Source organism: Electrona antarctica (assembly GCF_951216825.1).
Source record: "Electrona antarctica genome assembly, chromosome: 6".
Classification (NCBI taxonomy): domain Eukaryota; kingdom Metazoa; phylum Chordata; class Actinopteri; order Myctophiformes; family Myctophidae; genus Electrona; species Electrona antarctica.
The window spans coordinates 59258963-59275872 of NC_136811.1; the positions used below are offsets into that span (position 1 = coordinate 59258963).

Here is a 16910-nt window from a genome sequence, read left to right on the forward strand (position 1 = left end):
AACAGTCCAGTGGTCATTGTTGGCATATCACCGTAACAGTCCAGTGGTCATTGTTGGCATATCACCGTAACAGTCCAGTGGTCATTGTTGGCATATCACCGTAACAGTCCAGTGGTCATTGTTGGCATATCACCGTAACAGTCCAATGGTCATTGTTGGCATATCACCGTAACAGTCCAATGGTCATTGTTGGCATATCACCGTAACAGTCCAGTGGTCATTGTTGGCATATCACCGTAACAGTCCAATGGTCATTGTTGGCATATCACCGTAACAGTCCAATGGTCATTGTTGGCATATCACCGTAACAGTCCAATGGTCATTGTTGGCATATCACCGTAACAGTCCAGTGGTCATTGTTGGCATATCACCGTAACAGTCCAGTGGTCATTGTTGGCATATCACCGTAACAGTCCAATGGTCATTGTTGGCATATCACCGTAACAGTGCAGTGGGATTTTTTGTAATTTTGATTCCAATTCCAAAACTGACTGCAACAATGAGCACGAAGCCGTGTTCCAGTCAAACAGTGGAATCATTCCACTGCTCCATTTTAAAAGCATTCAACGAACATGTTCATCCTGGAACTAACTTAAATGTTTTGTCGTGTGTTGCACTACCTGTGTTTTGGTATTCTCAACCTTGGGACCTTTAGTTGTGATTCTGATCTGATGACAGTGTAATTTCCTTGTCTATCGCCAGCCAGCGCCAGTGATTGTGAATAAATGGCTGCTGCCGATCCCGTCTGAAGACTTGGGCGATTAACAACAACGCAGGCGAAGTTCACACCGCTACATTAAGATAAGATTTCCAGACAAGCTACATAATTCCTGTGTTTAAATCATTTTACTAATGCCTCATTTATTCTCCGTCGTTCAATAGCGTCACGCGCCTCAAACAGTAGATATGCAAGCTCACAACGTGTCACACACGCAACGTGCTGTGAGCTTGTGTATCGGCTATGTTTGAACTGCGACACCGCCGTATGACGCAAGTATAAATCACTTCTCAGGAATAAAGTTTGTATAAACATGAAGACAGTTTGTGGAGTCAGAGCTTCCAGGGAAAGCCTCTCTCGACTCAAGGACAGTCTGGAAGAGTTCAGGGATACTGGGTGCGGGATTAGTTTTTTGTAGATGGACAGACAGTAGGCTGACATGAAATGGGGAGAGAGATGGGCGGTGACATGCAGTAAAGGCCGTCTGGATCGGGAGTCGAACCCTGTGCGGCACACTGCCAGACTGGACTACCAGCCAAGGTGCCTGGACCGCTGAGCCACGGCCCAGGACTAGTGTGGTTCCCTGGACTCACCAGAAGTACACAAACCTACCTAAACGGTCACTTACGTCGTAGCCTGGGCTGCTTTCTATGGCAGAGGCAGCTCCCGGCATGATCCGCCGGGAGAATCTAGACGCAGCTGCGCGACATGAGACTAATTAATTAGAGCGACAGAGAGGGAGGAGTGTGTGTGTGTACGGGTGTGCGTGTGCGTCAATTTAACAAAGGTGCAGATCAGAAATCAGCAGAGAGTGATCGACGTTTGCGCTACTCTATGGGGGGGGGGGGGGGGCGGGGGGGGCTACTGTATGCCGTATTGAAGTGGACTCGGCCACAGACTTTTATTTCTCCCTGGAAATAAAAACATCTGGGTTTCCGAGGCTACTTACGTAGTGATATCTTTGGTGCGAGGATCCCAGACCTTTGGATCTTGACTGTTGAACCAGTTGAAGACTTCTTCTAGAAGCTGAACAAACACATGTAATTAATGTCTTCTAGAAGCTGAACAAACGCATGTAATTAATGTCTTCTAGAAGCTGAACAAACACATGTAATTAATGTCTTCTAGAAGCTGAACAAACACATGTAATTAATGTCTTCTAGAAGCTGAACAAACACATGTAATTAATGTCTTCTAGAAGCTGAACAAACACATGTAATTAATGTCTTCTAGAAGCTGAACAAACACATGTAATTAATGTCTTCTAGAAGCTGAACAAACGCATGTAATTAATGTCTTCTAGAAGCTGAACAAACACATGTAATTAATGTCTTCTAGAAGCTGAACAAACACATGTAATTAATGTCTTCTAGAAGCTGAACAAACACATGTAATTAATGTCTTCTAGAAGCTGAACAAACACATGTAATTAATGTCTTCTAGAAGCTGAACAAACACATGTAATTAATGTCTTCTAGAAGCTGAACAAACGCATGTAATTAATGTCTTCTAGAGGCTGAACAAACACATGTAATTAATGTCTTCTAGAAGCTGAACAAACATGTAATTATTGTCTTCTAGAAGCTGAACAAACACATGTAATTAATGTCTTCTAGAAGCTGAACAAACACATGTAATTAATGTCTTCTAGAAGCTGAACAAACACATGTAATTAATGTCTTCAAGAAGCTGAACAAACACATGTAATTAATGTCTTCTAGAAGCTGAACAAACACATGTAATTAATGTCTTCTAGAAGCTGAACAAACACATGTAATTAATGTCTTCTAGAAGCTGAACAAACACATGTAATTAATGTCTTCAAGAAGCTGAACAAACACATGTAATTAATGTCTTCTAGAAGCTGAACAAACACATGTAATTAATGTCTTCTAGAAGCTGAACAAACACATGTAATTAATGTCTTCTAGAAGCTGAACAAACACATGTAATTATTGTCTTCTAGAAGCTGAACAAACACATGTAATTAATGTCTTCAAGAGGCTGAACAAACACAAGGTAGTACCTTCAGATAGTAGGACCGGGCCAGGGCTGTAGGTATATATTTATATATATTTAAGGTGGTACCTTCAGATAGTAGGACCGGGCCAGGGCTGTAGGTATATATTTATATATATTTAAGGTGGTACCTTCAGATAGTAGGACCGGGCCAGGGCTGTAGGTATATATTTATATATATTTAAGGTAGTACCTTCAGATAGTAGGACCGGGCCAGGGCTGTAGGTATATATTTATATATATTTAAGGTAGTACCTTCAGATAGTAGGACCGGGCCAGGGCTGTAGGTATATATTTATATATATTTAAGGTGGTACCTTCAGATAGTAGGACCGGGCCAGGGCTGTAGGTATATATTTATATATATTTATATATATTTAAGGTAGTACCTTCAGATAGTAGGACCAGGCCAGGGCTGTAGGTATATATTTATATATATTTAAGGTAGTACCTTCAAATAGTAGGACCGGGCCAGGGCTGTAGGTATATATTTATATATATTTATATATATTTAAGGTAGTACCTTCAGATAGTAGGACCGGGCCAGGGCTGTAGGTCTCTCCTCTTCGGGTAAATGTTCTTCCTGTTCCAGCCTCCTCCTCACAACCTGGACCACGTCCTCATGGAAGGTTTTCTGTTAAATACAATAAAAACATTAAATATTGAACCACGTCCTCATGGAAGGTTTTCTGTTAAATACAATAAAAACATTAAATAATGAACCACGTCCTCATGGAAGGTTTTCTGTTAAATACAATAAAAACATTAAATAATGAACCACGTCCTCATGGAAGGTTTTCTGTTAAATACATTAAATAATGAACCACGTCCTCATGGAAGGTTTTCTGTTAAATACAATAAATAATGAACCACGCCCTCATGGAAGGTTTTCTGTTAAATACATTAAATAATGAACCACGTCCTCATGGAAGGTTTTCTGTTAAATACATTAAATAATGAACCACGTCCTCATGGAAGGTTTTCTGTTAAATACAATAAATACATTAAATAATGAACCACGTCCTCATGGAAGGTTTTCTGTTAAATACAATAAATAATGAACCACGCCCTCATGGAAGGTTTTCTGTTAAATACATTAAATACATTAAATAATGAACCACGCCCTCATGGAAGGTTTTCTGTTAAATACATTAAATACATTAAATAATGAACCACGTCCTCATGGAAGGTTTTCTGTTAAATACATTAAATAATGAACCACGCCCTCATGGAAGGTTTTCTGTTAAATACATTAAATAATGAACCACGCCCTCATGGAAGGTTTTCTGTTAAATACATTAAATACATTAAATAATGAACCACGTCCTCATGGAAGGTTTTCTGTTAAATACATTAAATAATGAACCACGCCCTCATGGAAGGTTTTCTGTTAAATACATTAAATAATGAACCACGCCCTCATGGAAGGTTTTCTGTTAAATACATTAAATACATTAAATAATGAACCACGTCCTCATGGAAGGTTTTCTGTTAAATACATTAAATAATGAACCACGTCCTCATGGAAGGTTTTCTGTTAAATACATTAAATAATGAACCACGCCCTCATGGAAGGTTTTCTGTTAAATACATTAAATAATGAACCACGTCCTCATGGAAGGTTTTCTGTTAAATACAATAAATAATGAACCACATCCTCATGGAAGGTTTTCTGTTAAATACAATAAATACATATAAATGCTTCCGTCATACAGTCTGGAGCAACGGAAGCTCTGATCATGGGTAAAATATAAATGCTTCCGTCATGCAGTCTGGAGCAACAGAAGCTCTGATCATGGGTAAAATATAAATGCTTCCGTCATACAGTCTGGAGCAACGGAAGCTCTGATTATGGGTAAAATATAAATGCTTCCGTCATACAGTCTGGAGCAACGCTTCCGTCATACAGTCTGGAGCAACGGAAGCTCTAATCATGGGTAAAATATAAATGCTTCCGTCGTACAGTCTGGAGCAACGGAAGCTCTGATCATGGGTAAAATATAAATGCTTCCGTCATGCAGTCTGGAGCAACGGAAGCTCTGATCATGGGTAAAATATAAATGCTTCCGTCATGCAGTCTGGAGCAACGGAAGCTCTGATCATGAGTAAAATATAAATGCTTCCGTCATGCAGTCTGGAGCAACAGAAGCTCTGATCATGGGTAAAATATAAATGCTTCCGTCATACAGTCTGGAGCAACGGAAGCTCTGATCATGGGTAAAATATAAATGCTTCCGTCATACAGTCTGGAGCAACAGAAGCTCTGATCATGGGTAAAATATAAATGCTTCCGTCATGCAGTCTGGAGCAACGGAAGCTCTGATCATGGGTAAAATATAAATGCTTCCGTCATGCAGTCTGGAGCAACAGAAGCTCTGATCATGGGTAAAATATAAATGCTTCCGTCATACAGTCTGGAGCAACGAAAGCTCTGATTATGGGTAAAATATAAATGCTTCCGTCATACAGTCTGGAGCAACGGAAGCTCTGATCATGAGTAAAATATAAATGCTTCCGTCATACAGTCTGGAGCAACGGAAGCTCTGATCATGGGTAAAATATAAATGCTTCCGTCATACTGTCTGGAGCAACGGAAGCTCTGATCATGGGTAAAATATAAATGCTTCCGTCATACAGTCTGGAGAAACGGAAGCTCTGATCATGGGTAAAATATAAATGCTTCCGTCATGCAGTCTGGAGCAACGGAAGCTCTGATCATGGGTAAAATATAAATGCTTCCGTCATGCAGTCTGGAGCAACAGAAGCTCTGATCATGGGTAAAATATAAATGCTTCCGTCGTACAGTCTGGAGCAACGGAAGCTCTGATCATGGGTAAAATATAAATGCTTCCGTCGTACAGTCTGGAGCAACGGAAGCTCTGATCATGGGTAAAATATAAATGCTTCCGTCGTACAGTCTGGAGCAACGGAAGCTCTAATCATGGGTAAAATATAAATGCTTCCGTCGTACAGTCTGGAGCAACGGAAGCTCTGATCACTAATATAATTAGACTCACTCATAATTAGATCACCAGGGTGGTATTTGAACCCTATACTCACCAGGGTGGTGTAAACTCCCTTGTCGAACTTCTTCCCCACCGCTCTGAGGTCACAGGCCGGGTGACCTTCCAGTCCGCTGTCAGGATCCACCTGTCCTTCACACTGAGAGAATACAGAGTACATATTAACATTAGGAAAGGTTTCACACTATAGAATACAGAGTTCTTCACACTGAGAGAATAGATTTCAGATTGTATTGAAGGGAAAGCCCCTTGAGATGCAGCATCTGCTTTTAGAGGGGGACCCGTAACATACAGACAAGATACATGAGACGTACAGTACACAGATACAGAAAGACAATATACAGATACAGAAAGGTGGCATATTTACCAGGTGTAGGGTCATATTTACCTGTGAACAGGTGACCAGGTGCTGGGTCATATTTACCTGTGAACAGGTGACCAGGTGGTGGGTCATATTTACCTGTGAACAGGTGACCAGGTGGTGGGTCATATTTACCTGTGAACAGGTGACCAGGTGTAGGGTCATATTTACCTGTGAACAGGTGACCAGGTGGTGGGTCATATTTACCTGTGAACAGGTGACCAGGTGCTGGGTCATATTTACCTGTGAACAGGTGACCAGGTGTTGGGTCATATTTACCTGTGAACAGGTGACCAGGTGCTGGGTCATATCTACCTGTGAACAGGTGACCAGGTGGTGGGTCATATTTACCTGTGAACAGGTGACCAGGTGTTGGGTCATATTTACCTGTGAACAGGTGACCAGGGGTCATATGTACCTGTGAACAGGTGACCAGGTGGTGGGTCATATTTACCTGTGAACAGGTGACCAGGTGCTGGGTCATATTTACCTGTGAACAGGTGACCAGGGGTCATATGTACCTGTGAACAGGTGACCAGGGGTCATATTTACCTGTGAACAGGTGACCAGGGGTCATATGTACCTGTGAACAGGTGACCAGGTGGTGGGTCATATTTACCTGTGAACAGGTGACCAGGTGCTGGGTCATATTTACCTGTGAACAGGTGACCAGGTGCTGGGTCAGTGTGGAGGACAGCAGGCAGGCCAGAACCTTCTCCACTCCGGCTCTCAGCTCGATGTAAAGCAGCTCTCTCCAGGCGCTGGGCGTGGTCAGACTGCACGGTCTGCAGGAGTACACTACGCTCTCTGGAAGACTGGACAGGATCTCATAGAGGTCATCTGGAATGAGAGAGAGAGGTTTAGTTAGAGGAGAGAGAGATACCTGGGCGTGGTCAGACTGACCACTGACTCTGGGAGACTGGAGAGGATTTTTCCAGACTCTAATTTGGCGTCTCTCCCCAGGTCTGTGGGTCGCTCCCCAGGTCTGTGGGTCGCTCCCCAGGTCTGTGGGTCTCTCCCCAGGTCTGTGGGTCTCTCCCCAGGTCTGTGGGTCTCTCCCCAGGTCTGTGGGTCGCTCCCCAGGCCTGTGGGTCTCTCCCCAGGTCTGTGGGTCTCTCCCCAGATCTGTGGGTCTCTCCCCAGGTCTGTGGGTCGCTCCCCAGGCCTGTGGGTCTCTCCCCAGGTCTGTGGGTCTCTCCCCAGGTCTGTGGGTCTCTCCCCAGGTCTGTGGGTCTCTCCCCAGGTCTGTGGGTCTCTCCCCAGGCCTGTGGGTCTCTCCCCAGGTCTGTGGGTCTCTCCCCAGGTCTGTGGGTCGCTCCCCAGGTCTGTGGGTCGCTCCCCAGGCCTGTGGGTCGCTCCCCAGGCCTGTGGGTCTCTCCCCAGGCCTGTGGGTCCCTCCCCAGGCCTGTGGGTCGCTGGTCGCTCCCCAGGCCTGTGGGTCGCTCCCCAGGCCTGTGGGTCGCTCCCCAGGGCCTGTGGGTCCCTCCCCAGGCCTGTGGGTCCCTCCCCAGGCCTGTGGGTCCCTCCCCAGGCCTGTGGGTCCCTCCCCAGGCCTGTGGGTTGCTGGTCGCTCCCCAGGCCTGTGGGTCCCTCCCCAGGCCTGTGGGTCCCTCCCCAGGCCTGTGGGTTGCTGGTCGCTCCCCGGGCCTGTGGGTCGCTCCCCGGGCCTGTGGGTCGCCGGGCCTGTGGGTCGCTCCCCGGGCCTGTGGGTCGCCGGGCCTGTGGGTCGCTCCCCGGGCCTGTGGGTCGCTCCCCGGGCCTGTGGGTCGCCGGGCCTGTGGGTCGCTCCCCGGGCCTGTGGGTCGCTCCCCGGGCCTGTGGGTCGCTCCCCGGGCCTGTGGGTCGCTCCCAGGGCCTGTGGGTCGCTCCCCAGGCCTGTGGGTCGCTCCCCGGGCCTGTGGGTCGCTCCCCGGGCCTGTGGGTCGCGGTCAGAGAGACAGAGGGACGTATCCCCTCCCCCTGCCCCTGATCGAGTGTGCACCCAGTGGTTACAGGTCCCACACTGCATCATCTGACTGTCAGGGTGGGTTGGGTTAGGGTTGGGGTTTAGGGTGTTATGTACCCGTCAGGGTGGGTAGGGTTAGGGTTGGGGTTTAGGGTGTTATGTACCTGTCAGGGTGGGTTGGGTTAGGGTTGGGGTTTAGGGTGTTATGTACCTGTCAGGGTGGGTAGGGTTAGGGTTGGGGTTTAGGGTGTTATGTACCCGTCAGGGTGGGTTGGGTTAGGGTTGGGGTTTAGGGTGTTATGTACCTGTCAGGGTGGGTAGGGTTAGGGTTGGGGTTTAGGGTGTTATGTACCCGTCAGGGTGGGTTGGGTTAGGGTTGGGGTTTAGGGTGTTATGTACCTGTCAGGGTGGGTAGGGTTAGGGTTGGGGTTTAGGGTGTTATGTACCTGTCAGGGTGGGTTAGGGTTAGGGTTTAGGGTGTTATGTACCTGTCAGGGTGGGTTGGGTTAGGGTGGGTTGGGTTAGGGTTGGGGTTTAGGGTGTTATGTACCTGTCAGGGTGGGTAGGGTTAGGGTTGGGGTTTATGGTGTTATGTACCCGTCAGGGTGGGTAGGGTTAGGGTTGGGGTTTAGGGTGTTATGTACCTGTCAGGGTGGGTAGGGTTAGGGTTGGGGTTTAGGGTGTTATGTACCTGTCAGGGTGGGTAGGGTTGGGGTTTAGGGTGTTATGTACCTGTCAGGGTGGGTAGGGTTAGGGTTGGGTTTTGGGTGTTATGTACCTGTCAGGGTGGGTAGGGTTAGGGTTGGGGTTTAGGGTGTTATGTACCTGTCAGGGTGGGTAGGGTTAGGGTTGGGGTTTAGGGTGTTATGTACCTGTCAGGGTGGGTAGGGTTAGGGTTGGGGTTTAGGGTGTTATGTACCTGTCAGGTCCTCACACCGTGCATGCACCCAGTGGTTACAGGTCCCACACTGCATCATCTGACTGTCATAGTCGTTGTCCTCGTAGCACTTGAAGCAGATCGGACAGTAGTTACCTGGAGAGGAGAAGGACTATTAGTACACTATAAATACAGTATATTAGTACAGTATAATAGTACACTACAGTACAGTCTGGAGCAACTCTGATCACGAGTAAAATATAAATGCTTCCATCGTACAGTCTGGAGCAACGGAAGCTCTGATCATGAGTAAAATATAAATGCTTCCGTCATACAGTCTGGAGCGACGGAAGCTCTGATCATGAGTCAAATATAAATGCTTCCGTCATACAGTCTGGAGCAACGGAAGCTCTGATCATGAGTCAAATATAAATGCTTCCGTCATACAGTCTGGAGCGACGGAAGCTCTGATCATGAGTCAAATATAAATGCTTCCATCGTACAGTCTGGAGCAACGGAAGCTCTGATCATGAGTAAAATATAAATGCTTCCGTCATACAGTCCGGAGCAACGGAAGCTCTGATCATGAGTAAAATATAAATGCTTCCGTCATACAGTCCGGAGCAACGGAAGCTCTGATCATGAGTAAAATATAAATGCTTCCGTCATACAGTCCGGAGCAACGGAAGCTCTGATCATGAGTGAAATATAAATGCTTCCGTCGTACAGTCTGGAGCAACGGAAGCTCTGATCATGAGTGAAATATAAATGCTTCCGTCATACAGTCTGGAGCAACGGAAGCTCTGATCATGAGTAAAATATAAATGCTTCCGTCATACAGTCCGGAGCAACGGAAGCTCTGATCATGAGTCAAATATAAATGCTTCCGTCGTACAGTCTGGAGCAACGGAAGCTCTGATCATGAGTGAAATATAAATGCTTCCGTCATACAGTCTGGAGCAACGGAAGCTGGTTAGGGTTATGGTAAGGGGCTAGGTTTAGGGGCTACACGTACCCTGGTCATACAGTTTGGTGCAGTCAGGACAGATTCCCTTCTCGTGGTTCCAGTCGGTGTCCCAGCTCTTCCCTGGAGTCACCCCACAGCTCTTACACCTGACGCACGTCATGCACACCTACACCCACCCACCCACACACCCACACCCACACACACACACACACACACACACACACACACACACACACACACAGCCATGTGAGCAAATGGTGTAACAAACTGTGGCAGGTTTATATGGTATCAGGACTGGTTTTTAAAGCAGTATTCTCACCCAGGCTTTCCTGACAGATGGAACTAGACTACAGAGTCACAGTGATAGCTCACACTGTAATAATGATAATTATAATAATAATATAATAATTATAATGGATTAACAGTATTCTCACCCAGGCTTTCCTCTTCTTGTTGTGTTTGGGGTAGTTTGGTCCAAGACAGGAAGTATGGTAGCAGTTCTGGCAGCGCTCGCATTCCAACAGAGGCTGAAAAATAAATAAAATAATGTTTTACTGAATGACTAAAATAAATAAAACTGTTTTACTGAATGACTAAAATAAATAAAACTGTTTTACTGAATTCACTAAAATAAATAAAACTGTTTTACTGAATGACTAAAATAAATAACTGTTTTACTGAATCACTAAAATAAATAAAACTGTTTTACTGAATCACTAAAATAAATGAAACTGTTTTACTGAATGACTAAAATAAATAAAACTGTTTTACTGAATGACTAAAATAAATAAAACTGTTTTACTGAATGACTAAAATAAATGAAACCGTTTTACTGAATGACTAAAATAAATAAAACTGTTTTACTGAATCACTAAAATAAATAAAACTGTTTTACTGAATGACTAAAATAAATAAAACTGTTTTACTGAATGACTAAAATAAATAAAACTGTTTTACTGAATGACTAAAATAAATAAAACTGTTTTACTGAATGACTAAAATAAATAAAACTGTTTTACTGAATGACTAAAATAAATAACATGCACCGCTCTTTAATCAAGAAGCTGGTCTTTGGTGGATAGATTTCTCATCAAACAAACCAAACAAAACGTTCTTATGAAAGCATGGAGTGAGAAAGAGCTGAAATACAAAGACAGTATAATTGGCAGTATAATTGCCCCCCCCCCCAGGGGGGGCCTTGGTAGTAGAACTACCAAGGCTGCTAGTCATCAGCATGGGAGGCAGCCGAGGGACTGGGGGGGAGGGGGGGAGGCAGCCGAGGGACTGGCGGAACTCACCCTGGAACTCTTGGTTCTACTAGCAGCCGAGGGACTGGGGGGGAGGGGGGGAGGCAGCCGAGGGACTGGGGGGGAGGGGGGGAGGCAGCCGAGGGACTGGCGGAACTCACCCTGGAACTCTTGGTTCTACTAGCAGCCGAGGGACTGGCGGAACTCACCCTGGAACTCTTGGTTCTACTAGCAGCCGAGGGACTGGCGGAACTCACCCTGGAACTCTTGGTTCTACTAGCAGCCGAGGGACTGGCGGAACTCACCCTGGAACTCTTGGTTCTACTAGCAGCCGAGGGACTGGCGGAACTCACCCTGGAACTCTTGGTTCTACTAGCAGCCGAGGGACTGGCGGAACTCACCCTGGAACTCTTGGTTCTACTAGCAGCCGAGGGACTGGCGGAACTCACCCTGGAACTCTTGGTTCTACTAGCAGCCGAGGGACTGGCGGAACTCACCCTGGAACTCTTGGTTCTACTAGCAGCCGAGGGACTGGCGGAACTCACCCTGGAACTCTTGGTTCTACTAGCAGCCGAGGGACTGGCGGAACTCACCCTGGAACTCTTGGTTCTACTAGCAGCCGAGGGACTGGCGGAACTCACCCTGGAACTCTTGGTTCTTCTGCCACACACGTGGCAGAACTTGCATCGACGGCAGCACCAGTTCTCCTTGTTCTCCTCCGAGGGACGCTCTGACGGCTCCAAGCAGAACCGGTGGAACGGTTCACAGCACACCTGGCAATACAGCATCTGGAAACAACGCAAAGAAACACACCTGGTCACACCTGGCAATACAGCATCTGGAAACAACGCAAAGAAACACACCTGGTCACACCTGGCAATACAGCATCTGGAAACAACGCAAAGAAACACACCTGGTCACACCTACAACATCTGGAAACAACACACAAAACACACCTGGCAATACAGCATCTGTAAAGAACAGAATGTTTATGGTCACAATCCTATTTTCTTTTACCTGAATCTGTGGGAAACAGTGTTATGCACACATGTGAGACACTGTCTCTTCATGATGTTTAATAAAGATGGACCATGATGTCTCACATGTTCCATATTCTGATGGGTGAACAGTAAGATGGACCATGATGTCTCACATGTTCCATCTGCTGATGGGTGAACAGTAAGATGGACCATGATGTCTCTGATGGGTGAACAGTAAGATGGACCATGATGTCTCTGAAGGGTGAACAGTAAGATGGACCATGATGTCTCTGAAGGGTGAACAGTAAGATGGACCATGATGTCTCTGAAGGGTGAACAGTAAGATGGACCATGATGTCTCTGAAGGGTGAACAGTAAGATGGACCATGATGTCTCTGATGGGTGAACAGTAAGATGGACCATGATGTCTCTGAAGGGTGAACAGTAAGATGGACCATGATGTCTCCGATGGGTGAACAGTAAGATGGACCATGATGTCTCTGATGGGTGAACAGTAAGATGGACCATGATGTCTCTGATGGGTGAACAGTAAGATGGACCATGATGTCTCTGATGGGTGAACAGTAAGATGGACCATGATGTCTCTGAAGGGTGAACAGTAAGATGGACCATGATGTCTCTGATGGGTGAACAGTAAGATGGACCATGATGTCTCTGAAGGGTGAACAGTAAGATGGACCATGATGTCTCTGAAGGGTGAACAGTAAGATGGACCATGATGTCTCTGAAGGGTGAACAGTAAGATGGACCATGATGTCTCTGATGGGTGAACAGTAAGATGGACCATGATGTCTCTGAAGGGTGAACAGTAAGATGGACCATGATGTCTCTGAAGGGTGAACAGTAAGATGGACCATGATGTCTCCGATGGGTGAACAGTAAGATGGACCATGATGTCTCTGATGGGTGAACAGTAAGATGGACCATGATGTCTCTGAAGGGTGAACAGTAAGATGGACCATGATGTCTCTGATGGGTGAACAGTAAGATGGACCATGATGTCTCTGATGGGTGAACAGTAAGATGGACCATGATGTCTCTGATGGGTGAACAGTAAGATGGACCATGATGTCTCTGATGGGTGAACAGTAAGATGGACCATGATGTCTCTGAAGGGTGAACAGTAAGATGGACCATGATGTCTCTGAAGGGTGAACAGTAAGATGGACCATGATGTCTCACATGTTCCATATTCTGATGGGTGAACAGTAAGATGGACCATGATGTCTCTGAAGGGTGAACAGTAAGATGGACCATGATGTCTCCGATGGGTGAACAGTAAGATGGACCATGATGTCTCTGATGGGTGAACAGTAAGATGGACCATGATGTCTCTGAAGGGTGAACAGTAAGATGGACCATGATGTCTCTGAAGGGTGAACAGTAAGATGGACCATGATGTCTCTGATGGGTGAACAGTAAGATGGACCATGATGTCTCTGAAGGGTGAACAGTAAGATGGACCATGATGTCTCTGAAGGGTGAACAGTAAGATGGACCATGATGTCTCTGAAGGGTGAACAGTAAGATGGACCATGATGTCTCTGATGGGTGAACAGTAAGATGGACCATGATGTCTCTGATGGGTGAACAGTAAGATGGACCATGATGTCTCTGAAGGGTGAACAGTAAGATGGACCATGATGTCTCTGATGGGTGAACAGTAAGATGGACCATGATGTCTCTGAAGGGTGAACAGTAAGATGGACCATGATGTCTCACATGTTCCATATTCTGATGGGTGAACAGTAAGATGGACCATGATGTCTCTGAAGGGTGAACAGTAAGATGGACCATGATGTCTCTGAAGGGTGAACAGTAAGATGGACCATGATGTCTCTGAAGGGTGAACAGTAAGATGGACCATGATGTCTCTGAAGGGTGAACAGTAAGATGGACCATGATGTCTCCGATGGGTGAACAGTAAGATGGACCATGATGTCTCTGATGGGTGAACAGTAACGACAGTAACAACAGGTCCTCTACTCACCCCTTCAGTAACAGTGTTCAATAAAGGTCTGCTATTTTAGAAAAATCATGAAATGTGTGCAATAATATATACTCTTTCATAGCAGTCTTAGACGCAGGGGGACATTACCTCATGTTAGGGGGGCATTACCTCATGTTAGGGGGACATTACCTCATGTTAGGGGGACATTACCTCATGTTAGGGGGGCATTACCTCATGTTAGGGGGACATTACCTCATGTTAGGGGGACATTACCTCATGTTAGGGGGGCATTACCTCATGTTAGGGGGACATTACCTCATGTTAGGGGGGCATTACCTCATGTTAGGGGGCATTACCTCATGTTAGGGGGCCATTACCTCATGTTAGGGGGGAATTACCTCATGTTAGGGGGCATTACCTCATGTTAGGGGGGCATTACCTCCTGTTAGGGGGGCATTACCTCCTGTTAGGGGGGCATTACCTCATGTTAGGGGGACATTACCTCATGTTAGGGGGACATTACCTCATGTTAGGGGGACATTACCTCATGTTAGGGGGGCATTACCTCATGTTAGGGGGACATTACCTCATGTTAGGGGGCATGGGGGGCCTTACCTCATGTTAGGTGGACATTACCTCATGTTAGGGGGGCATTACCTCATGTTAGGGGGACATTACCTCATGTTAGGGGGCATGGGGGGCATTACCTCATGTTAGGGGGACATTACCTCATGTTGGGGGGCATGGGGGGCATTACCTCATGTTAGGGGGCATGGGGGGCATTACCTCATGTTAGGGGGCATGGGGGGCATTACCTCATGTTAGGGGGCATGGGGGGCATTACCTCATGTTAGGGGGGCATTACCTCATGTTAGGGGGGCATTACCTCATGTTAGGGGGGCATTACCTCATGTTAGGAGGCATGGGGGGCATTACCTCATGTTAGGAGGCATGGGGGGCATTACCTCATGTTAGGGGGCATGGGGGGCATTACCTCATGTTAGGGGCATGGGGGGCATTACCTCATGTTAGGGGGCATGGGGGGCATTACCTCATGTTAGGGGGCATGGGGGGCATTACCTCATGTTAGGGGGGCATTACCTCATGTTAGGAGGCATGGGGGGCATTACCTCATGTTAGGAGGCATGGGGGGCATTACCTCATGTTAGGGGGCATGGGGGGCATTATCTCATGTTAGGGGGCATGGGGGGCATTACCTCATGTTAGGGGGCATGGGGGGCATTACCTCATGTTAGGGGGCATGGGGGGCATTACCTCATGTTAGGGGGCATGGGGGGCATTACCTCATGTTAGGGGGGCATTACCTCATGTTAGGAGGCATGGGGGCATTACCTCATGTTAGGAGGCATGGGGGCATTACCTCATGTTAGGGGGGCATGGGGGCATTACCTCATGTTGGGGGGGCATGGGGGGCATTACCTCATGTTAGGGGGACATTATCTCATGTTAGGGGGCATGGGGGGCATTACCTCATGTTAGGGGGGCATTACCTCATGTTAGGGGGGCATTACCTCATGTTAGGGGGGCATGGGGGCATTACCTCATGTTAGGGGGGCATGGGGGGCATTACCTCATGTTAGGGGGGCATTACCTCATGTTAGGGGGGCATGGGGGCATTACCTCATGTTAGGGGGCATGGGGGCATTACCTCATGTTAGGGGGGCATTACCTCATGTTAGGGGGGCATGGGGGGCATTACCTCTAGTGCTGCCAGAATTGGCCAAAAAAGAGATTCGGAATGATTCGAACGGCTTGAATGTCGAATTTATATAATGTTAATATAAAAGGTTGCAGCCTAATATGCAGTAAAACCTCCTCTTTTCTTCCTCTGTATGTGCCGGTCCTTTTCTTCCTCTATATGTGCCGGTCCTTTTCTTCCTCTGTATGTGCCGGTCCTTTTCTTCCTCTATATGTGCCGGTCCTTTTCTTCCTCTATATGTGCCGGTCCTTTTCTTCCTCTATATGTGCCGGTCCTTTTCTTCCTCTATATGTGCCGGTCCTGAACCGGGTGCGGTTGGTGGAGACATGCACTCTCTCTGAGATCAATTGAATGATTCATAATCATCTTAATAGCCTCATTTTTGTATAATTGTTTAGTTTAGATACAATTTGGAGAACAGAGACGCATCACTCCAACGATGTGCACATCGTGCGGTCGCTGCTGTGATAGAAGACGTTTTACCTCCACATTGAAAGGGGAAATAATCAAAGCAACAGCAATGGCATTTATTTTGTAAAAAAAAGATTTCGAAAATGGAATATTCGTTGGCAGCACTAATTACCTCATGTTGACCTTTGCTGGCACACAGCAGACAGACACATGGGGGCATGGGGGGGAACGGATACCGACGTCAGGATGCTGAGACCACCCATCATCCACACGTTGTCCAGAGTACAGTCCTCCTGCAACACACACACACACACTTAAGAGGATTGCCCAGAGACAAAACGTTTACAGCACATTACATCATTTTGTGGACCTTTATCCGGGCCCAAACAGGCCCAAGGTGAAAGGCGACTGAAGCTACCTTGAAGTCGACTCTGATCTTGTGTGTGGGTTCGTTATTCTGTTCTCTGTCTCTCTGTTCAAAACCCATGAGCTAGAGCAGCCAGCACACTGGTGGAGTCTCCTCCAGAACACTGGGTGGAGTCTCCTCCAGTGGAACCTGAGAGAGAGAGAGAGAGAGAGAGAGAGAGAGAGAGAGAGAGAGAGAGAGAGAGAGAGAGAGAGAGAGAGAGAGAGAGAGAGAGAGAGAGAGAGAGAGAGAGAGAGAGAGAGA

General features: G+C 46.7%; 1 protein-coding gene across 1 annotated transcript in view; it reads right to left on the reverse strand.

The window, feature by feature from the left end:
- Positions 1 to 16910, reverse strand: part of LOC306925206 (histone-lysine N-methyltransferase 2A-like) — a 167316-nt gene that overhangs the window by 64731 nt on the left and 85675 nt on the right. Inside the window, 14 exon segments of the mRNA XM_079503897.1 lie at positions 1668 to 1744; positions 2745 to 2774; positions 3261 to 3371; positions 5798 to 5899; positions 6777 to 6961; positions 8986 to 9099; positions 9959 to 10076; positions 10345 to 10437; positions 11799 to 11945; positions 16413 to 16472; positions 16474 to 16533; positions 16659 to 16724; positions 16726 to 16748; positions 16751 to 16770. Coding sequence (XP_079360023.1) covers positions 1668 to 1744; positions 2745 to 2774; positions 3261 to 3371; positions 5798 to 5899; positions 6777 to 6961; positions 8986 to 9099; positions 9959 to 10076; positions 10345 to 10437; positions 11799 to 11945; positions 16413 to 16472; positions 16474 to 16533; positions 16659 to 16724; positions 16726 to 16748; positions 16751 to 16770 — 1206 coding nt within the window.